We start from the raw sequence: 22,998 nt of genomic DNA, 5'->3' as shown, positions 1-22,998 counted from the left end.
CCAGTGACGGGCAGCACAGGGCTGCTCCGCTCCCCAGCCAAACTGGGAGACGGCAGCGAAGGTGCCCAAAAGCACTGACCGTGGCTCCCCGGCTGCTGCCCGCCAGGCTCCCGGCCGCGTCCCAGGCCAGCCCTGCCGAGGTGACCCCCAGCCCGGCATCGGGCTTGGCTCGGGTCCCAGCCCCGGTGATGGACAGACTGGCTGGACCGTCCTGAGTGCTGGCCCCGTCGGCAGCCCCAGAGCCCCTCCGGACCGACGGCTGCCCCGCTGCGTGCCGACCCTTTGCCCCAGCAAACCCTCGCCGGGTGCAGCACCCTGAGGCGCAGAGCCTGGGGCAGGCCGTGCTCCCGCCGCACCACCGTCTTCTCCCTGGACCTGTCTTCTCCTCCTGGCCCCAGCTGGAGGGTCGGGGTCTCCCTGGGGAGCGCGGGGGTCCCAGGGGAGTGTCTGGCTCCGGCCCTGCCTGGCTGCGCCTCTCCCGTCAGGTTTTGTTCTCCTAATTGAGCCGAGATCCAGGCCAGGCGCCTGGTAAACGGTTTATCCTCCCTGAGCAGTGGGAGAATGTCAATGCGCAGGGTTGGGCTCTCCCTCCAAGGAGAACCGGGGACGGGCAGCAGGCGGCCAACACCATCCTTGCAGCGGCACGGCAAGGGCACGGCCCTCGGTCCCGTTGCCCGGTGTCCCGTCGGGGCGAGTCCCGGTGCCGGTGGGTTGCGGGGAATAGTCCCGGCGGTGCCCCGAGCAGCCCGGGGGGGGGGGTTGTGTGGGGGGTGTGGGGGGGGGGGTCCGGCCGGGACAGCGGGAACCCTCTCACCCCGCTCGGGTGTCCCGGGCGCACCCGGGCCCGGCCCGGCCCGGTAACGGCGACCGCTCTCCATGGTCCTGAGCCGGCCCCGCCGGTGTCCCGGGGGCGGCGGGGAGCCGCGCAGCGCCGACCCCCTGCCCAGCCCAGCGACCCCCGACCCGGGCAGCTCGGGGCTGGGCTGGGGACCCCCTCCGGCCCCCCCCCTTACCCCCCCCCCACCCCGCCGGTGGGGCAGGCAGGCTCCTGCCCGCCGCGGCTCGGGTTTCCCCGAGTAAGCGATGCCGGTGCCGGGCGGGGAGGGTGCGGGCGGGAGGGGGCACCTGGACCCCGCCGGGGTGGGGTGGGGGGGGGCTGCTCTCCCCGAGGGGCTGGGGAGGGGGCTGGGGGACCCTGGACCCTGGGGGGCGGCGGGGGCAGAGCCGGGGGGTGCCCAGCGCCCGGCGGGGGGCGGGTGGGAGTCGGGGGTGCTCCCACGAGGGTTCGGGGTGGAGGGGGGACGCGGCGGGGCGGGGGGGCCTGGAGCTCCCCCGGGAGCCCGCTGACGCCCGTTGCCCCGGGCTCGGGGGGGTCCCGGCAGCTCCTCGCTGTGGACCCGGGACTGTGGACCCGGGGCAGAGCTTCTCCCGCGGGGCTGGAAAGCACCCGTGTGCGGGTACCGGGGCTGCTCGGTGCCGTACGGCCCCCCCCCCCCCCCCCGGCGGGGCGGACCGGGGGCGGGGAGCCCCGGGGAGGCCCGGCCGGAGGATCCCGCCCACCGGCCCCGCCGCCGCCGCCGGCTCCGGGCCCGCCGCGCTGCGCGGGGCGCGGCCGCTCCGGCCCGGGGCGCGGGGCCGCTCCGCCACCGCGGGGCTGCGCACGGCAGGTGAGTCTTACCGGGACACCCCCCCCCCCCCCAGCCATCTCCCCCGGTCCCCCGGTGCCGGGAGCGGGCAGGGCGGGAGGCGGGGGGGGGGGACACGACACACACCGTGGCGGGGGAGGGTCCCCGGCAGCGCCGAGCCGAGCCGAGCTTCCCCCGGGGAAGCACCGGGGCTTCCCCCGCCCGCAACGCCCCCCCCGGTGCCGAGCGGGACCGGGGGGAACCCCGGGCATCCCCGGGCTGCGTTGGGTGTACGGAGGGTCCCGGAGCCCGCAGAGCCCCGCCGCGGACAGCCCGTCCTGCCCCCGGGCACCCCAACCGCCCTCCCCGGGGCTGGCGGCGACCCCCTGGGGTCGGGCTGGGGACCACCGTGCCCCGCTATGGGCTGGGGACCCCGGTGTTGCGGCAGGGAGCTGGTTGTGCCCGTCTTCGCTGCGGTGCGTGGTCCGGAGCCCCGTGGCTGGGGACCAGCCGAACCCACCGCGGGGCCCTGGAGAGCCGCATCCCACCCGCGGGGGTCCCCCGGCACCCCGGGTCCCGTGGATGAAGCACCCCCTGTCCTGGGTCACCGGCTCCCGGCTCAGCCCGGCAGGTTTCCCACGGCGGCCGGCCCTGTGCTCGCCCCCGGGCAGCGGGAGGTGGCCCCAAAGGGCAGCGTTCACCCCAGGTTACTTCTGGCAGACTTGGGGGGGCCGGTCCCCCCACCACGCTGATGTGCTGGCGTGGGGCTGGGGTCCTGGTGCCCTTCGACTGCTCTGAGCCCTGGTCCCCACTTGGGGACCTCGAGGAGTCCCAGGGGAGCCAGCAGCGCAGGGGTCGGCTCCGCACTGGTGTGACCTTGGGGTGTTTTGGCACAGTTGGGCCGCGTTACGGTGCCCAGCTGTCAGGGTGCTCGCCCAGGGTGCTGGGCACCGCCTTGGGTGGGCACCTCTGGCCCTCGCTGGGGACCCCCGGTCAGCACCCAGAAGCAGGTTTGCTGCTGGCAGGGCACTCCGGGGTGTGTGTGGGGGTTGTGGGAGCAGCAGGCTGGCTTGCCCAGGATATGCCCGGGCGGCACAGCGCGGGGCTTTCCGCAGCGCAGAGCTTTGCCTGATGGGGTGCCACGGGGTTCCCTTTTACGCCGGCGTCTTTAATCCTGGGGTGGTGAGAGAGCACCTGCATCCTGCCCTGATGGCTCCGCCGCCATGGCCCTGCTGGGGACGGCCTGGAGCCCCTGGACGTGGCGGGACCCACGGCTGGGAAAGCCGGGCAGCGTGCTCGCAGGGCTCGGATGTGGCCCTTATCTGCCGCCACCACCCTGGGAACTTGCTACATGCTCAGCTCTAGTGAATTTCCTTTTTCTGTTTTTGTTTCTTTCCTGCTGACGTTTTTCCCCTCCGGAATAAAGGGCTGGATGGGGACCATGGTTACAGGGTGGTGTGGGCAGCCCGACCCCACGGCCGGGGTGGCACCAAGCAGGGAACAGCGGTGCCCAGCCACCCGCCTGTGCCGATCCTCGCGAAAGGGGAAAACCCAGCGTGTGTCGGCTTGTGCCCCGGGCGCTGCCGGAGAGCGGGAACCTGCTCTGCCTCTGCCCGCACGTGTTTTCTATCACGTTCCCCAGGGGCTGCCTGCAACGGCTGCTTGCCTGGAGCCAGGGCTCGCTCGCTGGTGCGTCCCGCCGGTCGCCGCTGCAGGATGTATCTATCGGCCTTCTGCGAGCGAGCGATCAAACTGTCGGTGACCTTGGCGGGGCGGGAGCTCACCCCCGCCTCTGGCTCAGCCCGAGCTGTCTCTGTTTGTTACAGCCCAGCTGCCGGCACGCAGGAGACGTGCCTTCGCTCGGCCCCTCGGGGCCTGATCCTGCTGCGCGGGAACCCTGAGCGAGGCCGCTGATGGCAGGGGATGGGAGGATGCGTGAGCTGTGCCGGCTGGTCCTGTCCACGTCCCGGTCCCTGTCCTGTGGCCAGGCTGTGCCGGGGCAGGCGTGATGCTCGCAGCTGGCACGGCGGCTGTTCTGCCTCTCGGCACCCCTGGTCTGACGCTGTCCCCTTGCTGTCTCCTCCGTCTCAGATGCGCCGAGTCGAGCCGAAACCACCGAGATCCACCAGGCCGGCGGCCACGTGACCAAGGCAGCGCGGCACCATGCCTGCGGCAGAGCGGGTCCTCCTCCGCTCGGTGACCATGTGGCTGCTCCTGCAGAGCCTTCTCCTCCTGGCCTCCTGCCTCCGCTCGGCCGCCGCGTTCCCCAAGGGCTGCTACCCCTCAGAAGAGGAGGGGCTGAAGACCTTCCGCTGCAGCAATGCTCGGCTGACCGAGGTCCCCAGGGACATACCCAACGACACCAACAAGCTCTACCTGGACTCCAACCGAATCCCATTCCTGCCCCGCGACGCCTTCCGGGACCTGCCGCTCCTGCTGGAGCTGGATCTGTCCCACAACGCCATCGCCAGCGTCGAGAGCGGGGCTTTCCGGGGCCTGGCAGAGCACCTGCACTCTCTGGACTTGTCTTCCAACAGGCTGGTGTCAGTCAGCAAAGACGCCTTTAGCAACCTGAAGGCCAAGGTCAACCTCTCCGACAACCCCTGGCTGTGTGACTGTCGGCTGCAGGAGCTGATCCGCACGGTGGACCTGGTGGCCGGCTCCTCGGGCGGCATCGTGTGCGACTCCTCCGCGCAGGAGGAGCACGTCGGCAAAGCTTTCCTGCAGGTGATTGCCGACACGGACTTCTGCAACGTGTACAAAAAGACCACGGACATCGCCATGCTGGTCACCATGTTCGGCTGGTTCGCCATGGTGATCTCCTACCTGGTCTACTACGTGCGGCAGAACCAGGAGGACGCCCGGCGGCACCTGGAGTATCTCAAATCCCTGCCCAGCAAGCAGCGGAGGTCGGAGGAGTCGTCCACCATCAGCACCGTGGTGTGAGGCACCGGCATCCTGCAGGACACGGGGACCCGCGGAGCTGGGGATCGGCCACTCCGCAGGCTCGCCATGGCTGCAGGAGCTGTCACGAGCCACCGTCATTGCAGAGAAATAGTCACAGATTTGTTCGGTCCTCTCCAAGGAAGCAGCATCTGGCAGCAGAAGCCACGGCCGGCGAGTGCCTGGCTCTGGCACAGCGAGGGGCGAAGTGGCTGTGGCCAGGGGCGGTTATCGGCAACAAGCACAGAGCAGCCACGGCATCCACCCACTGCCTCTGAGTTACAAAGGACCGGAGAGACCCCGAGCATCCCCCTGGCATGCGGCCGTTGCTCCGACCGACCTGGACATTCAGACTTCATTTAAAACTTTTATATTTCCTTTGCAGAGATCCCTTGGGGCATTAAGGAAATCAATGTTTTAATCCCTCCCTGGCTTACCCTCGGCTGCCCGAGGGATGTTCCCGGCAGTGTGGGGCAGCCTGGGCCTGGCTCCCTGCCTGGATGGGCAGCGGGCAGGGCTGGGCTGCGGGGAGGAGCGGTACGGCCACAAGGCCAGTGCCCTGCCGGGTCGCCGACCCCGGGACGGTCACGGGCTGTGACTGCAGCCCGGCGGGACCGAAGGACAGGGCGGGAGGTGGGGACGCATCGGTTGGGAAAGGCAAGAGGCAGGTCCGGGGGTGCCCAGCTCTGGCTCTCGTGCCGGACGGTGCCGCCCCATCTCCCATCTCAGCCCCCGCTGCTCCCCGCTCCTTTCCCGCCAGGCCAGGCGGAGTGAGGGGTGTGGGGGATCCCGCTCGGAGACGGGGTGGCTGGTGGGCAAACCCAGCACCTTCCCCCTCGGAGCACACCGTTCCTATAAAAAGCAAATGGGGAATAAGAAGCAAATGGGAAATGAGCTCCTCTGGGTCTGAGCCCTCCGGGGCCCCCAAGGGATGTGGGTGCTGCTGGAGGGGAACCGAGGGGTCCAGGCGGTGGGTCCAGCCCTGCCGGGATGTCGGGGGGAGCCGGTTTCCCCTCGGTGCTCCCCGCAGACCACATAGGTGGGTGTTTGCAGCCGGGTAGCACCCCTCCCCAGCCTGCTCCGATCTGCCGCCGGAGCAGAGCTCCCACCTCTCACTCAAGGACTCACAAGCTGCCGACCAGTCACTGTGACGGAAAGCGGGGATGGAGGGAGCCGCCGTGGCTCCTCCACCCTCTCCCCACTCCCGCGCTGCTGGCAGGAGCCTGAATTTCCCCTAAAATGCCCCAAAGTCCCTTCTTGACACTTCCAGTATTGGGCTGCAGGTTCCTGGTGTTGGTAGGTAGAGGCGAGGCTGGGGTGCTGGGGGCTGGCGTGGGTGGGGGTCGGTGCCCACCTTTGGGCGTGCAGGGTCCAAGTGGCAATTCAGAGCAAAGCCAGAGCAGACCCAGACTCTTCCAACCGAGTGTCTGGCCCCTGAGAGAGCTGTTTTTGCTGGTTTTGCCCTTTTTTTTAAACCAACTGAAGCTAAATTGCCTTAATTCACCAAGAGCACCAACCAAAGCTGCTTGAACGTCCTCTGTACTGGGCCAGACCCAGCTCCAGCTGCCCCGGAGCAGCGGGAGCTTATTGCCAGGTCCAGCCTCAGACCCTGGTGCAGGCAGCGTGTTTCGGTGCAGGCAGGGCTGCAGTCCCTGGCTGCTGCCCATCCTGCCGTGCCCCGGTGCCGGCGGGAACCGTGGGATAGAGCTGGCCGGGAGCGGCACCCGCGCCCTTCCACAAGTGCCTACTTTCCCAGCGCAGACCAGGGGCTCTGCAATGCACAAGCACCTCAGCCCCAGCTCCAATCCAGGCATCCCCTGGGCCCGCAGCCCCACGGCAGCTCCCCCCTTCCAGACAACCGGCTGCGGAGAAAAGGGGCCGGGGGGACCGGACCGAGCCACCGTGAGCGGCTGCACCGCGGCCCCGGGGTGCTGCTCCCCTGCGGACACCCCTGGGCGGCTGCTGTCGTGCCCGTGGTGTGCGGGGACACCCGGGACCGTCTCACCCAATATGTGTTTTGTTTAAGGGACCTTTTACGTTCTTACTTTATACAACAATAAAGTTGGCTTTTACTTTGGAGCCTGTGCCCGGCGTGTGCTCGTGTACGCATCCGTGGGGGGCACGGGGTGCTGCTCCCGTGGCAGCTGTGGCTTTGGTCCGAGGCGGGTGGCATCCCCCTGTGCCAGGGCCACCCTGGTCCCTGGTGACATCCTGGCCGCAAAAGGAGGATGGAGGGTGCCCATGATAGCCGATGGCTTCCCAGAGCCACGTCTGGCTCTGCTGGGTGCTCCTGGGCTGGCGCTTTCAGAAACACGATACTTGGTCCCTCCGGTAACCCTGCCTTCGCCTTCAATAAATGAACACCCTGCGGCTCAGCTCCTGCGAGCACGGCTCAGGTCACTGGCACGGTGCCGGTCCCCGAGCCGTGACGTGCCGGGACCCTGCGGAGCGGTTTGCCGGGGCCCTGCTCCGCTCCCTGCCCTCCCATCCCCACCAGACCAGACCCGGGCATTGTGTGGCACACGGGGCAAGGACCGTGATGGCCGGGAGGGACAAGCCCTTCCCGATGCCCGTGGTCCCCGTGAGCAGCCTCGTCGGTCACGGCATCCGCGGCGGCCCCGTACTGGTTTACCGGCACCTTTCCCTATGCGGTGCGTGCCGAAGCATGGTGCTGCAGAGGGTGAAACCTGGGACCTAACGCGGAGTGACAGCTCCCGCTCGCGGGACATTAACCTCGTTTGTCACTCGGCTGTCTCCAGACGCAGCGTGGCATGGCGCGGCTGCGACAGCCTGCAGACCCCGGGCTCCCGAACAGATGGCTGCTGTCCCCCACCCCGGTTCCCTCCCCGGGGACCCTCCTCCCGCGGCCCCGGGAGCAGCTGGGGAGGGCTGGGGGATGCAGCAGGACGGGCGGCCCCGGCTGCCACCCCGACCGTGGGGCTGTGGCTCCCCGGCGTCCTGCCAGCGTCCCTCCATGGGGCTGGATAACACCGAGCCCCCAGGGACTCCGGGGAGGCGTCTCCGAGCTGCTCCAAGCCTTGAGTCGGACAAGGAGGGGACAACCGCAGCCGTCCCCGGGGGCGATCGCAGCCCCGCGGCCAGGGAATCGCACGAGGTCCCCTGAGACCAACCCCAACACTGGTGGCTGCTCGCCAGGACCCCGGCGAGGGCTTGTGGCAGGGCCAGCACTGCCTGGTGTCCCGGCAGGTCTCGTCCCCAGCTCTGTCCCCTCCTGTGTCATAAAAATCTGCAGAAAGCTTCGGGAAGATAACTTTGTCTGGGACGGACTGAATTGCTTTGGATTTATGCTGTTAGTAATATCGGGTATTTAATCAGGTGTCACAGGGAATGGGGAAGAGTTGGGATTATGGGAATATTTGCAGGACGTGCCTGCGGCCGAGCCGGCGTGTCAGAGGGGTCTTGGGGGGATCTGGCCGAGCACAGGAGGAGGTCGGGGGCCCGCAGCCTGCCGGGCACCTGTGATGGCTCCCATCCCGGGGAGGGATTTTTCTCATCTCACCATTCACTCGCTGGCAGCAAGTTGCTGTGGGCAAGCTCCTGCCGGGGAGCTGGGAGCCGGTGCTCGGCCTCAGTGGGTACGGGGGGCTCAGCGTTAAAGTCAACACTTTTCCTTAAGCGAGGAAATAGAATAATCTATTTTAATACTGCATTTCTGGGTAATTCATTTCCTGATGTACTGTAGATTTATCTGCTGGGATCAGCATCAGGAGAATTAGCAGCGTGACCTCCTTCTGTACCATTCCAGCACACCGGTAAATCTCTGTTATTAACTTCCAAGGTCCTCTGCCCACCTGCGCTGGGTGGGTGATTAACCAGCCTGCCCGGGGAGGGCTGTTCTCCTTCTCCGGGGTGGAGGAAAATGTGTCACTGGGGCAAGATTTAAGAACCGGGTCCTCGCTGGCGGTGACGCCTCTTCTGCTCACCTGGCCCCGAACCCCCCCCGGGAGCCCAGGGACCGAGAGATGTTCCCGGGAAGCCAGGCTCTGCATAGCCCCCGGCTCCACTGGGTATTCAACTATTTATTGAGCTTACTGGTGGGCAGGGTGGCTGCGGGTCCGTCCTTTCAGCAGCAGTGACGGGGGCTCTGCTCCACGCTGGGGGTGAGCATTTGCTTCTGCAGGGGTGTGTGTTTTGGAAGAAAGGTAAAGCAATATTTTTCTCAGCCCACGAATGAAGCGTGCTCAGCAGTCGTGGCCCCAGACTGCATCCTGAACTTTTAACTGATTAGATTTAGAAGAGGGAAGGAAGGATGTCTAATTGTTTAATTTCCACAATTATAAAAATATTTATAAATAATTAGAACTGATGGCAGCAATTACACTGTGATTAAAGCTGGTCTACACTTCATCAACGGCCCTTCAGTTATGTAGCCTTATTTATTTATTTTCACCACAAAAAATCCATTTACAGTGGCATTGCTGCCAATAATGAATCATACTTATTCAGTGCCTGCAAAGGACTCATTAATCCGATGATGTTGCTTGTTATAGGAACGGTGCTGTGCAGAAAATGTGGTCACTGGACTTCGGCTGGAGGAAATTTCACTTCAGTGGATAGGAAACCAGAGCAGAACTCAAAATCACAACATCTCTTCCCATGGTGTGGTTAAGAGCTCAGCTTTTAAGCCAGCCGCACATTCCCCTCCTGACTCGCCATTAATTTTCCCTCCCACCCCTCGTGCAAGCTGGGCATCGCTGGGCAGAGGGATCGTTTCTCTGATTGCCATTCTTTTAAGATGAGGTTGCGTCTGGTAATAAAAGAGGGAGACCTGCAAAGCTGCCCCTCTCAGAGAGAAACGTTGTCTTTCCAGTCACTTTTCCTGCCTCTGCAGGAGACGTGGGGCCGTCGGCATCCGTGGCTGGGGCTGGTGCTCGTGTCCATCCCGTTCTCCCGTGGGAGCACCGCCGGGCTGGGCGCTGCGGCTGCGGCACCCACCGCCTGCCCACGGCCTCGCTCCAGGCCAGGATTTAGGTACTAGAAAACAGCACAAGCTCCTTTTTTTTTTTTTTTCCCCGGTTCCAGTTCAGCAGAGCACTTGAAAATATGAGTAATTTTATATCAACAATCGGTCCCATCGAGGAATTCGCTGCGGCTGCTGTACCTAAATAGACTTTGCCTTTCACACGAGCCCCTTGGCTCCCAGCCGTTGGCTTTGACTCAGCAAAACAGCCGATCCCCTTCGAGCACTGCTGTCCCAGCCCTCCTCCCGCCTCCACAAGAGCACGGCCGCACGTGGGATTTCATCTTTCCTAACACACATCCTTGCCGAGGCGCAGAGCCGCATCCCGGGATGTCCCCGTACTGCCCAGCCCAGAGCACCTGCAGTGTCAGCCGGGGGATCTTGGGGACAGAAATGACGCCCTCGACTCTTGGCCAGGCTTCGTTTTCAAGCCGCTTTCCACCAAAGCAGCTCTTGGACTGGGTCCTTGTGGGGAATTCCTGGGGGGATGGATTAGCTGGGGCTGCACCCGGGGTTTCCTTGGCTCAGCCCGCCCCATCCCAGGTGTGATGCGTTCCCGGGATGTGCTGATCCCAGGGCACCTGGTCCCACTCCTCCCTGCCCTCCCTCCCCACAGCCCCTCTCCTTTTAATCTGCTGGGCAGGCTGGTGTTCTCCGGGATGTTGAAGTGAGCTGTAAGCTGCAGCGTGTCACACTGGCAGCCCTGCGACCTGTTCCACTCCTGTTGACTTAAATTTAGAGAAACAGCTCCCTCGTGGGCTAACAGAGATGCTGCGGGGAGTTACGAGACAACCTTCCCGCTGGAGCAGACATGTCACCGTCACTCCGGCAGACGCGGTCCCGTAACCGGCTAGCCGGCGCGGCAGCTCTGCAGTGAGTGCTTTAACATGTGTTTGTTAAGTGTTTCTCAAGTGGTTTGTTCCAGGCTGGGAAAAGGCAGCTCTGATGTTAAAACAATGGGCTTTGGCTTCCAGTTGCCAGATTATTTTTGTCATTTGTGGATGTTGAAAAGTGCTCACGTGCTGTTGGTAGGCAGCCCGTGGGAAGGGATGAGGTACCTGAGGCCTGTGCGGAGAAGGGGACAAGAAGTTTTAAGCTCTAAATTTATTATTTGTGAGAGTTCATCGCTGCTCTTGAGGTGTTGTAATCATCCTTTGCAAGAAAGTGAGATTAGAGCTGTGTGGTCGGGGCAGGTTAAAGCAGTGCTTTCAAGGGCTGAGCCTCGCAGGAGCAACCAGGGGTTCCCCCGCTGCGCCGAGAGCATCAGCTACAGCCCATGTTTCCAGGAGGAAGGTGTGTAAAACCAGAGCGGAGCAAAAAAAAGAGGATTTAAAGCAGGGATGAAGGCTCTGGCAATTTCTTGTGAGCTATTGCAGCTGGGGGAGGTAGAGAGTGATCATAAAAAGTAAAGGTGAGGGAAAGTGAGAGCCGATGACAGTGATTTGTAAAATCTGAAGCGTGACAGCGATTCAGCAGCTTGGGAGAAGGGAAGGGAGTGAGCTGCAAGGGATGGTGGGTCATAAATAAAAGATTCGGCTGTGTTTGGGGCTGTCACAGGCAGTGAAGGCCGGCAGCTCCAGCTGGATGGAAACAACTTTCATACAGGAAAGGTCAGAGGGAAGCCATTTCCTATCAGTTTTTCATGAAAGTCTCCACAGAATTAATGACATGCACCCCTCTGCGATGCAATACTGAAATATTTGACCTATTTTTCTACTTTTAAGGCCCACTGAAAAAGTTGAGGCACTATAAAAGCTTCCTGTATACCTCCAGTTTTTAGAAGGAGGAGGGAGTAAGTGTTCATTTGTGACTCGCCGTTGCACTTAGTACCTACTTAGTGTTTTTTTTTTTTTCCCCATAATTTATGCATGTGGCATTCCTCTGTTCTGAAATAGGCCAAGAGACACAGGCAGCAATTGCCGAGCCCGTCTGCTTAAGCTGTATAAGCCTGAACCGTGCACACAGTGTCCAGTTGGCAGCTAAGATAATCAGCCTACAGGCAGTTTAAATGCTCGTTACAGTACATTTTATTCGTCAGTATTTAATAAGTAATGATTCTGAAAAGCTTGGAGCGTGGTCTGTGCCCATACCATCTCCTGCTGTGTTCCTGTCAAAATGGATAAGTTAAACTGGGTTGAATCTGGTCGATTTTTGGATGAATACCCACCAAGGAATTTCTAGATGCCATAAGAAGTTGCAGTTATTGAGTAGGAGGTGCTCTTTTGCTTGACTTAGTCCTACACAGTGCAAAAAAGAAAGGAATGGCTCTGTGCCGGGAAGCCGGGCATGGCTTTCCACGGCTGTGTGTGCGCACAGGCAGCGGGGCGCAGAGTCCCCTTTGCTCGGATCGTGGGGGTTACACCACCATTGCACAAGCACCTTCGAAAGGGGCCACGTTGGCCGGCTGTGCTTCATGAGGGAAAGGAGGGTGAGAGTTCTCTGGCGTCCCTTGGCAAAGTGAATCTGGAAGGCAGCAGCTCCCGGCAGGGAACAGCTTACAGAGCTTAAAAACAAGTTCTAAAAGCCCGCGTTCCGCTAGCTCCAGCGTGGCCTCAGAAGGCTGCGGCAGGCTGGCTGCTCCGCTGCGCTCCCATGGCCTGCGCTCTGCACCGTACAGGGGCTGGTCAGAAGTCAGGGTTACTTGTGAAGCTCTTGAAAGTAGTAAAATAATCTTTACTAATAGTGCTTTATGAGCAAAATGGTCAATTGCTGCAGATCCAGCAGCTATCCTTCAAAAGCAGATCGGAGTAAGTCTTTTCTGGGAAGAAAACTCCCATTATCTCAGTGCTTTGGCAATTTGTATCTTGACTTGTTACTCATCCGGTGAACTTGACAGGAATTTACAGCTGGTGTAAGAGGATCATCTGCTCGTACAGCACAGCACCTGGGGCCAGCAGAGCTCTGCCATGAGGATTTGATGCAGCTGAAGGAAACGATGCAGCAGCAAGCAGGTGGAGGAGGCTCTGCAAGCCTGGCCACTTCCCCCCCTGGGACGTACCCGCTGGTTTCTGAGGAGCAGTGGACAAAAAGAGAACCATAAAAGCTGGGGCCTTAATTCTCCTGACTGCTGGGCTGTAGGATTTGTTATTAACCCTCTCTCCTGCCTCAGAGACCCGATTTCACTTTCCACTCTGCTGGCGTCTGCTCATCAGCAGAGCTCCCACAGGTGGAGCAAAATGGAAAGCCCTGAGCTGGTCAGTGTCCATTAACTGGTGCATTGTACAGTTTTGCACAGGGCAGGCTGGAACACTTCAGGCAGAGAGGGAAGGGCCTTTAGTGTTTTTAAACCACAAAGGTTAAACACTTCTATTAATATCTGCTAGAAATTGCTCATAGAGATTCTGGCATATGTCATTATGGCACATAATTCCACTACAACTGCCTGCCATCTTTCCCTGAATTGTTTATAGCTCCTTTACGTGCTCTGAGCAAACTGCAGCACAAAGCTGTCGTGTGTCTGGTGTCACCACCAAGAGACAGACTCTTTGCACTAACAGCCACGTGACAAACTTCCTTTTTTTTCAATGAATTACTTTACCTTGCGTGAACACTTCATTTTATGCATCATTTTTACAGTCTAAGCGGTCCCTGAACAGAGAAAATCTAGGGGTGCATGAATGATGAGGTTTTCCAATTGTTCAAAAATGAATGTAGGATTCCCGAATCATCAGCTAAAAATGAAAAGAACATCACACAACCAACAATGCTTTCACAGCTGGTCTTTGGTTTTCCAATTTCTGCCGTCAATTTATTAGCAAGATCTTGCTCCGTACTTTTTGACTCGAGGCCTTGTACAGATCTGGCAGGTCACTTCGTTGTTAGGGCTGTAAGTTCCAGGCTCACACACCACTGCAAAGAGAACACAGTCAGCATTTCAGTCAGCTCCCCTCTGCCTCAGCCAGGGCTGGGACCATCAGACAGCACCACGTGCCTTCCCCACGTTGTAAGTGAGATCGCATCCTTCCCAATCTCGCTGAGCCTGCCTCTCACTAAATACCCCGAACTCCAGAACTAGCAGTAGGTGCTGCTGGCAAAAGGTCTTTTAAAACAGTTGAGTGTTTTCTAGCAGTGCTACCATTAAGGTAATTGTTTCTTATTTGCTCTATATCCTGAGCGTAGTCACTCACCAGTGACCTGGAAGAAAAAACACTTCACTGCTTCCACTCACTCTATTTGGAAACAGAGTGACACCTACAAATGCACTAACAAACACTGCCAGCTTGCTTTCTGTTCCTATCAGTTTTTTTAAATCTGCAATGTGAATGTCTTTCCGAAAGATGAATGGAAATATCATTGCTTTTGACACTGATATTTACCAAATACGCTTCAGAGAAACCGGTGATCAGAGCTAATCAGCTATATTTAAATCAATATATTTCATATTTACCACAGCAACTAGCGCAGTTCTTGTGGGTGATATCGTTTTTCCCAAAACCTGGTCGACAACTGTCAATGTGAGTAACTGAGAAACTGTTGTCCACATAGTGTATTGTAGGAACAGTTTGAAACTCATGCTTCAAAGCATACGTCTGCTTATTGAAAAACTCTCCAATTCGCTCTCTTGCCTAAAATTCAGAAACATTGGAAGAATAAAAAAGTCAGTTGTTTTTTCTTGATTTTAAAACTCAGTAAATACTTTATAGTCCTGATTACCACACACACTGACCTGTCACCTTAACTGGGAGCCTTCCTTTGGCTTCAGAGGGCCTGGGATCAGACCCAGTATGCCATCTGATAGCATATATTAACGTTAAGAAGCCAGAGAGAACAGATTTTAGAAATCAGCCATAGTAGATTTAGTTTAAATTGTATTCCATTTACCAAATCATAAATCAAAGATTTAGTTTAGAGAACTGGAAGTTCAGTATACTACTATAAACATTAATGTTTATAATTCTTTATTCTTAGAGGTAAATATGAAGGAAGTAATAAGCCCCTTTTTTTTAAAAAAAAAAAAAAAACTGCTTGGATCAATTTGACTTTTAAAAACAGTTTTCCACCCTGAACAGAATTATTTGAAATCCATGAATCGCCATTTACAATTATATTAATCCCACAAAATCCAGGTGAAGCTGGATTACTACCAGTCAAATCTGTAGATGCTAAGGCAGAAATTTGTGTTAAATATGCAGAGAAGACACAAGGGTGGCTGACACAGAACCTCTTGAACTCTCATGTTTGTCGCATCTTCACAATCATAAGGAACCTGGTGGCAAACTTCCTCCCATCCTGGTGCAAAAGGATTGACTATGGGTTGGGGGGGGAAAAAGATACATTTACATTTAATTTACAATGAACTCAAATACCTCAAGCAGGTGTCTTTAGGCTCATTTTGGAAAAAATTGACAAACAAAATGCATTACTGCTTTTAGCATCACTTCATCCTATCATACTCTCTTAATTTTGCCTCTAATTTGTGAAGAATGGAGTTTGGTTTTGTTTTTTTTTTTTCACCTGTCACTGTCTGCAGTCAAGATCATGTTTTGAAACAGTTCTTTTGACTGGGTGCATTTGAATGTTGAAAAATGAGTGACTGATAAAAGGGGAAAAAACAGATTTAGTCCTGGTGGTTTCTACCCAGTTACTTAAGTCGCTTTGTTCCAGTAAGAGTCAGAGGTCAAACAATAAAATAATGTGGGGAAAAATATGCTGGCAGTAAGAATGGAACCAAATTCTTACACAGTATCCTCAGATTACAGAAAGGGCTGAAGTTTCACGTAAACTTAAAACCTTTGGGTCCTCAGTTTGTTCCGAATGTTTCTTGACTTTACTGAGGGGAAAATGGCCAAGAAACTGTTCCACAACCTCTTGCATGGTCCCTCTTGGCACATGACGAGAACAGATACAGCAGAGAATGTGGTCAAAGCTTTAATGAATAACTTCCTTTCCTCAGTGATAAAACATCTCTAAATTAGGGCAGCCATCAGGGTTGATTTAACCTGTTTCGCAAGGCAATACAGCCACATCAGTATTACCATAAGGGAACTGTGAGGCTCTTGCTTTCAACCTCTGTGCTGTTTCCTAGAATCAAGCAAAACCACAGAGGTCACAGACTTATTAAAAATCAAATAATGAAAACCAAATATGACCATTTTCCTTTTTTACAAAAAAATATAAAAATCATGGCATCTTAGCAGCTATCTCCTTTCAACAATCCTTTCCAACTGCACACCTTGAAAAGTAGCATTTCTTGCTAAGGTTGTAAGAAGTACAATACTATAAATTCCACATATAAACTGCATTTTAGCTCCATCTGTGGGCTAGTGAGAAAAAATACAGGGACTCCAAAAGAAAGCAGGGAAACAACTTCTGAAGGTATACTTGACTTTAATGTATTTCAGATGTTGTTTATAGAACTCTCAGGTTGTTTAGAAAAATAAATGATTCCTCCCAAACAAACACTGAAATCTGTTACCTTGAAAACTAACAAATAGTTCGTGCAGGAGGCCTTGTTTTGGTCTCTTGATAGAATGGCATTTGTAGGATGACTCTATGATGTGACACGTCAGATCAGAGATGATGTTATTTAAGATTTTCTTTAGTTCCTCAAAGAACTGGCCATTAGCTGCTAACTCGCATTCCCTTGTAGTAAAGCGAACAAATACCTGATATGCATGGTCAGCTTCCCTGTATGCTTTAAGGAAAATAGTTTGTGTGTGAGTTCTGCGGTGCAATTACAGATTGAATCTTATACAGAACCTTATCATCTGTATCAGTGTACTTTGTATCTGAAATACGGGCTCTTTTTCAAAAGTAAACAAATAAATAAAGCTTACTCATTAACCATAACAGAACAACTTTATCCTTGCCAGAGCTGACTCAAAGAGACATTTTGGTTTGAAATGTACAGGAATTTATGTGCTTATGTTATGAGGCTCTGACCCCAAATATTAAAACAAAAAAGGAGGTAAATAGTAAAATAACACAGAACTAGCATGTCTACAAAGTTGTGTAACTGAAATGAATTTGGATTATGCAAAAGTATTCTATGCAATTATGGTGCATAGGAGTGAATTTTTTAAAAATTATTTTAGAAGTTAGTGGTTCTCAAGCATTTTTGGACACGTTATTTTGTGGGTGGGGAGGTGATATTGGTGAACGGTGGTTACAAATGGTGGAAGAAGGCTCAAGTGTGCTGCTCGAGCTGTTGGGGCAGAGGGCTCATTCTGTACCAGCGTATGTTCAGTTTGGTAATCTCTCCCACAGGAGACTGCACTCAGACACGAGCTTCCTTTTCAGATCTTGGATATCATTGGAATTATTGTAGCTTACTTTGTTCTTATTAAGGGTAGAGTTTATTTTATTCTTTGAGTGGCCATATGTTTGTGGTAGCAGTTATTTAAAACTTTTTCCAAACCTGGGATAGGGGTTGTGTATGTATAAATATAAAAAAATTATTTTATATTCTGGGATAAAATGTTAACTAATTATTTCTTTTTATCAAGCCTTGCAATAAACATGCACTTCACAAACCCACCAAACTACAAAGGCTATTTGCATTAGCTTGCTAGTAAGTTAGCAATCTTACCGTATACCATGAATTTATATGCCTCAAACACTACTCTTTCTTCTTGTGTCGTAGTTTCTATGATTTTGTGAGAGAGAGTACAAGTGTAGGCTCCAGACATGGACTCCTTAAAACCCATCACCATCAGCTTTCCTGTTTTTGTAAGATTCACATACATTTGCCCTAGATTAGAAACAGGAGATACTTGATTACTGGAAATGTTCGGTGTCTGATGCTCTGCTCATTTAGAACGTTTGAAGATGAGATCTTGCTCTTGTACATAATAACAGTGATTCATGTTAGTCTGAACAGTCTAAAATTTATGACCTTTAGGACTTACTGCAAGTTTCCTTCCATCTCAAGCATTTGTAAATTTTTTAGAGGGAGAAGAGAAACATAGTCTAATGTCAGAGCTCATGGAAAAATGTGACAAAGGACCAAGTGACTATTTGGACCCACCATCCTATTGCAGGGTGGCATCAATAGAAACAGGGAAAATACGTGATTTCATGTACAGTAATCTACTTAGCCATTTGTGGTTGACTTTTTCCCTTGTAAATAGAAAATAGAAACTATTTCTCTGTCTCAGCGTATTTTCCTGATCGCCTCCCTGCTCCCCAAGGCAAAGGCTGTTTCTAAGTTTGTGAAAAAGTACTGTAAAAAGTCTGTTCTATTAGTGACTGGGGGGAAAAATAGATAAGGCAGGCACAGTGGAAATCCTTTGCAGTTTGAACAAAGTGACTAACCTTCTAAATTTTTTCCATCTGGACCAATCCACAAATACTTGGGATCTATTACTTCTTCTCGAGAACGAGCCAAATCCATACATACTAGAAATGGACTATTTGTAAACACCTTAACATACACGTTAACTGCAATACAAGAGAACAAGGTAAATGAAGTGAAATGCTTCTATTGAATGAAATCACCAAAATACTAATTTTGAAAAATATATTTCATGTAATGCAAGGTTTATTTTTCATGTTTGGACTTTGAAAAGTGTAAGGCTAATCTTTTATCTCCTTTTGCTCTTACTAATATGATGGAACTGTCCACAGCGCGGTGGGTGCTGACTGTGCGGAGGAGACACCCGAGTGCCACACAAATCATGTTGCAGGGTCACAAAAAGCACCAGATTTTGAGCCTGTTGCTGAGTGGGACCCTCATTTAGACATTAAATTTTCATAAGTGCTTATAGTAGCACCATGGGACAAATGTCTTTCTAAACCCACCTCCCCTCGTTACTGTATGCTATCAGCATCGTATTCTGGAGTCTCCAGCACTGTGTTTAGCTAAGCTTGGTTGTGTCACTTCTCTGTGTAGCGGTGTCTGCATCATGATCACGATGCTTAAAACTCCATTTTAAAAGTTCAGTAAGACCTAAATATATATATGTAAAAAAAAGACGAGTTTACCTTCCTGTTTGGTGTCGCCATAAACATAATTCTTTTCAACTAAATCAATAGAATGTTGCTCTTCCTTAGGTACAGCTCTCACTGTAGGGAAAAGGACTTAGAATATTACAGAGAGAAATCTAAATGTGTGATTGTTAACCATTTATTTTGTCCTAGCGGGTTTCTGTCTCTTGCCTTACTATTTCTTTCTCCCCACGCCCTTTTCTTAAAAACAAGGGCTCCCACTTGCTGCTGACTTGCCAGGTTTTGTTCCTTTAGTGCCCAGGTTGCAAATCTGTCTTGATATACCAGGTTCCAAACTAGCTGGGCCTTTCTTTTTACAAACAGCCAATAAAATAGTTACAAAATCTAACTAGAAAGCTAAGGCTCTTCACAATGACCCCAAGGAGAAGCAAGAGGGGCGCAGCATGGTAACTGTGGCAGGGTATCGAGTCTTTGAGTACCTGTGAGCCTTTGCCTTTTGGGAAACAGCGGGCAGATGTGCTTATGTGACCGCCCCCCAAGGAGATACGAAAACCATTAGAATTTGTGCTGACTTTTTCAGGCCACGGAGGCAGACTAGGGTAGCCCTGCCTGACCGCTGCTGCCCCAGACTCGGGTCAAGAGAGAGACGGGGCACTGCTGGGATCCACACCTTCCCCTCTAAAAGGGGTTTTACCGTCAACTGCTGAAGGAAGGTCCTGCAACAGGCTCTCCACAGGCGGCCGGTGCCCGGTGGCCCGAGCCCCACAGCCGCCCTCTGAGGAGACCCCCGCCTCGGAGGGGGCACCCATCGCCTCGGCCCTGCCCCTCTCCCCTCCCTCCCTCGGTACCTCCAGTCAGAGCACCCAAGCCTGCCACCACAGCCATCACCCCCAGGAGACCCCCCGGGGGGGACCGCGGCCTCCCGCCGCCCCCGGCCATGCCACCGCCCGCGCGCGCGCCGCCGCCCTCCCCGCCCTCCCCCGCGCCAACGGCCGCCGCGCGGCGCCAACGGCCCTCCGCGGGGCGGGGGGGGGGGGGGAGCGCGCGCCCGGCCGCCCGCCGCTTCCCGCCCTCGGCGCGCGCCCGCCGCTTCCCGCCTTTTCCTCTCCTCAGAGCCGCCGGCGGGTGGCCTCCCCTTGCTCACCGCAGCGCTTCAGGCGGGAAGGGTGTGGGGAGGGTGTCCCCCAGCTCCTCAGTCCGCCGCCTCTTTTCTTCCTCGCCCACACCCTGTGCTTTTTAAAAATTCTTTTGTTTGGTGGTTTTGGGTTTTTTTTTTTTCTGTTTTTGTTTCAAAGGGCTGCAAGGTCTGTGGGCCCCTTGGCTAGTGGGGGACGGCCCCGCTTCCCGGGTGCCAGCCGCCCCCCTCCACCCCGGGCTCCTGCGCTGTCACGCCACAGCCGCATGCTTGAGAAACTACCACGTTGCTCTTCCACAGTGCGTAGTGAAATTTATTTTTGACTCGAAGGTGGTGTTTCCAGCTGCGTGGGCAAGGATAGGAAACTATGGGGGGGGAGGAGGGAATAGGTTCAGGCATGGGCTGTGGTCTGTCTGCTCGGTGCACTGAACCTGCCCCGTAACCGCAGGGGCGGCCAGGCTGGCGTCTCCAACTCCACGTTTTGAGGTAACTGCAAGCTTTGCACGCCCGGGTGTTCTTCAGCTGCAGGTTTCTGGAGCAAGTCATTATGGGACACACGCTTTCAGCTTCAAAAACATTCCTGCCGCTTGCTGTGAGAAAGACGGAAAATAAGAGCCGGGCCTATCCTATTGGCTCGAAAATAAAGCCGAATGCCACATTATTACTTCAAGTACTCTGGTGTTTAAGTCAGTTACAAGTTTTGGAAGACTTGCTTATGACTTTTAAGCTCTTAAAAGTAGAAATATTTTGTTTCTAGAGTGAGTGTTATAAAAATACTCAGGAAACAGCTGAACAGGGAGAGGAGGGTACTTGCATTTGACCACACCGCACATCATGAGACACTTAAGATCAGGAACTGTGGCCAAGCCTCTGGTAATTAGCTAAATCATATTTATCATGCAGCCCCAGACCATGCCAGTGTCCAAAAATGATGTAATTTGCATAACAAATATGGAACCAGTCAACACAGGAATTACAGTTATTTTTGTAGATAGCTGTAAAAGTTTTAATTCAATGTTTCCATGTAAAAAAAGCAGTTAACTTACAAGTTTTCTCTAATAAAGCATACCAAAAAAAAGTGTGAAAAAGAAGGTATCAAATTATTGATGGAAAATACTTTTACTCAAGCCTCGTGGCATTTTAAAGTGGTGTCGCTCTCATTTCATGTCTTGCAAAGCTCCTTGCCCTACTAAATGTGTGCACTGCCTCATTATTTCACTTCTCTCTCTTTGCAGGGAAGTGGCCACGCTTTCTTCTTCCTTAGACCAAGATACTAACTCTCAAGTGGTCGGTTAAGGTATAAGAACTATGTCAGGGTTTTCATTTTTAATTTCCTTGAGCTGCTGAACAGTTCATAATTAGGACCACCTCAAAAGATCCAGGGTTCCCATGTGTTGAATGTTTTCAGTTTTACTCAAAGTTAACATTTCACGCTTACGCTGTATAGGCAAAATGATTCAGTTTTTAACGTGTCTGCTATAAACTAGTCATATTTCAGTCTGAATATCCTCTGTTCCTAAGGATGTTTATAGCCTATTGTCATGTAACTGTCCTACACAGCCCATCGGTCCCCAGCTTGTTAATTATTGTAAAATAGTATCTTTACTATAGAGCTTTGTCTGCAGTTTTGAATCTTTATAAAGTTAGGCTCCTGGTCTGTGTCTTTAGTCAAATGACTCATTCCTTTTCCAGTTTATGATATTTCAAAGTCACAGACTGATAAATTGTCATTACAGATTTGTAAGCTCGGGGGGGGGGGGGGGAGCTGGTTATCTTTAAGAATAGGGTGATGGCAGGGGGGAGGATTTGCTAGGACAAAATGTGAAGTCATGTATTTATGAATTACTAGGTATTCTTGCTAACAGCTAGAAGCTCTGTCAGGAGGAAATGATAGAAGAGGAAAAAAAAATATTGTAAACTTGATCGCGGTGTGAGTAGATATTAAAAAGGCAAATATTTTATCCTAGGAAATATGTAGAGAGATTTCCAGGAGTACAGGGTCATGTGAATGACCTGTGCAAGGCTCTGGAGAGATGTTACCTGGGATGCAGAACACAAGTTTTGTCTCTAAGGTGGGTCATCTAAAGCAGGGATAACGTGAAGGAGGGCCACGATGAACATAGTGGCATTTTTTATAGACTGGCAAACCCAGGCTGTTTTGATCTCTGCCCTTGAAATAAAAGTGGAGAAAGACATGACTGATTACCTGATGGTAAATGTGAGGGGAAGTGAAGATTTAAATTGGAGAACAAATCTGGCAGTAAGAAAAAAAGGCCGTGAATAATCCTGGGATGGAAAACAGAAAGAGGTTTCTGATCACAGTAGATTCCAGGGCTTCCTTAAAGTTCATAGGAGCAGAAAACCTTCCTAATTATTAAATGCTTCTGGAAGGGGAATACGGAGATTGTCTGTAATAGCAGAGAACTGGGCTTGATTATCCCAGATATCTTTTTTTAACATTGTATTTCCAGAACCTTTTTCCAAGTGATGGAAAAGCATCAATTTAAGAAGCAGTCATTGACACAATGCAGAAAGTAAGTAGGAGAATCATGTTTCCATGTTGTCTTATCACACACCTGAGCTATGGTAATTCACACTCGCTGTCTTTGGTTTTATGTCCAAGTGATCGGGTCAGATCACAGTTTCATTTGTCACTTCATTAACTTGTAGATTCTCAAGTTGCATGAGTATTATTCCTGATTTCTGGACCCCTTTGTGGAAAACATACGTAGTAAACGAACAAAAATGCATTAAGCCTCCATCAATCTTCCTACCCCAAAACATTCATTTCTCAGTTTTAAAATATAGCTGAGTTGCAGGGCCCAGAAAACCCAACCCCAAAGCACAATGTGATGAAATAAGTATAAAACTGTAATAAACAGATGCAGCAATGACTCCAAGGGTCCAGAAGTGCACCTGCCCTAGTCATGCTGAAGATCGTCAGCGAGCCTTCCATCTACAGCATCTTGGGTTTGTTGTTTTCCTTTTTCTCTCTCAGCTGTCTCTCCAGCTCATCAGAGTTCAAAGCTGCAAACATTAACTATGTTGATGTCAAAGCATGCCAGGTACGGACTGTTCTGTACTGATGCTCTGTGCTGATCTGAGATCTAGGCCAGCTATTGCCTTTTTAGGCCTTTTCTTGGTAAATAGCTCTGGGCTTTGGGTGAACCAAAATGCCATGTCTAGTGCTTAGCTTGCACATAAAGTCAAGACTGCATTGGTCTGGCACAGCTCATGCTTCCTCATGAATCATGGAAGGGTTTGGGTCGGAAGGGACCTGTAAAGGTCATCTGGTGCCGCCCCCCTGCTGTGGGCAGGGACATCCTGCACTGGGTCAGGTTGCTCAAAGCCCTGTCCGAGCCCTGCGTAGGGTGAGCCTCCTTTCAGAAGGCTGTCCTAGATGTACAAAAGTCATTATTTAACAATTC

At 53.4% G+C, this 22,998-nt stretch overlaps 2 protein-coding genes across 3 annotated transcripts; one reads left to right on the top strand and one right to left on the bottom strand.

The window, feature by feature from the left end:
• The first annotated feature begins 1,572 nt into the window (after positions 1-1,572).
• LRRC3C (leucine rich repeat containing 3C) lies at positions 1,573-6,647 on the top strand. 2 transcript variants are annotated; one of them, XM_052785421.1, is made up of 2 exons: positions 1,573-1,667; positions 3,717-6,647. In XM_052785421.1, the coding sequence occupies exon 2, from the start codon at positions 3,789-3,791 to the stop codon at positions 4,569-4,571; it is 783 nt and encodes a 260-aa protein (XP_052641381.1). In that variant the 5' UTR covers positions 1,573-1,667; positions 3,717-3,788; the 3' UTR covers positions 4,572-6,647. The 2 variants fall into 2 exon arrangements, with proteins under 2 accessions (XP_052641381.1, XP_052641382.1); XM_052785422.1 differs by having other exon boundaries at positions 1,601-1,667; positions 3,452-6,647.
• A 6,650-nt stretch (positions 6,648-13,297) lies between these two features.
• Positions 13,298-19,374, bottom strand: ZPBP2 (zona pellucida binding protein 2). The gene is made up of 8 exons (XM_052785420.1): positions 19,299-19,374; positions 18,472-18,552; positions 17,803-17,928; positions 17,078-17,239; positions 15,965-16,183; positions 14,711-14,796; positions 13,937-14,114; positions 13,298-13,398 (listed from the first exon to the last, which is right to left on the bottom strand). The coding sequence occupies exons 1-8, from the start codon at positions 19,372-19,374 to the stop codon at positions 13,301-13,303; spliced, it is 1,026 nt and encodes a 341-aa protein (XP_052641380.1). The 3' UTR covers positions 13,298-13,300.
• Positions 19,375-22,998: the final 3,624 nt, after the last annotated feature.

Source organism: Harpia harpyja, chromosome 4, assembly GCF_026419915.1.
Source record: "Harpia harpyja isolate bHarHar1 chromosome 4, bHarHar1 primary haplotype, whole genome shotgun sequence".
Classification (NCBI taxonomy): domain Eukaryota; kingdom Metazoa; phylum Chordata; class Aves; order Accipitriformes; family Accipitridae; genus Harpia; species Harpia harpyja.
The sequence above is the reverse complement of the archived record's forward strand: the minus strand, read 5'-3'. Positions and strand labels throughout refer to the sequence as shown.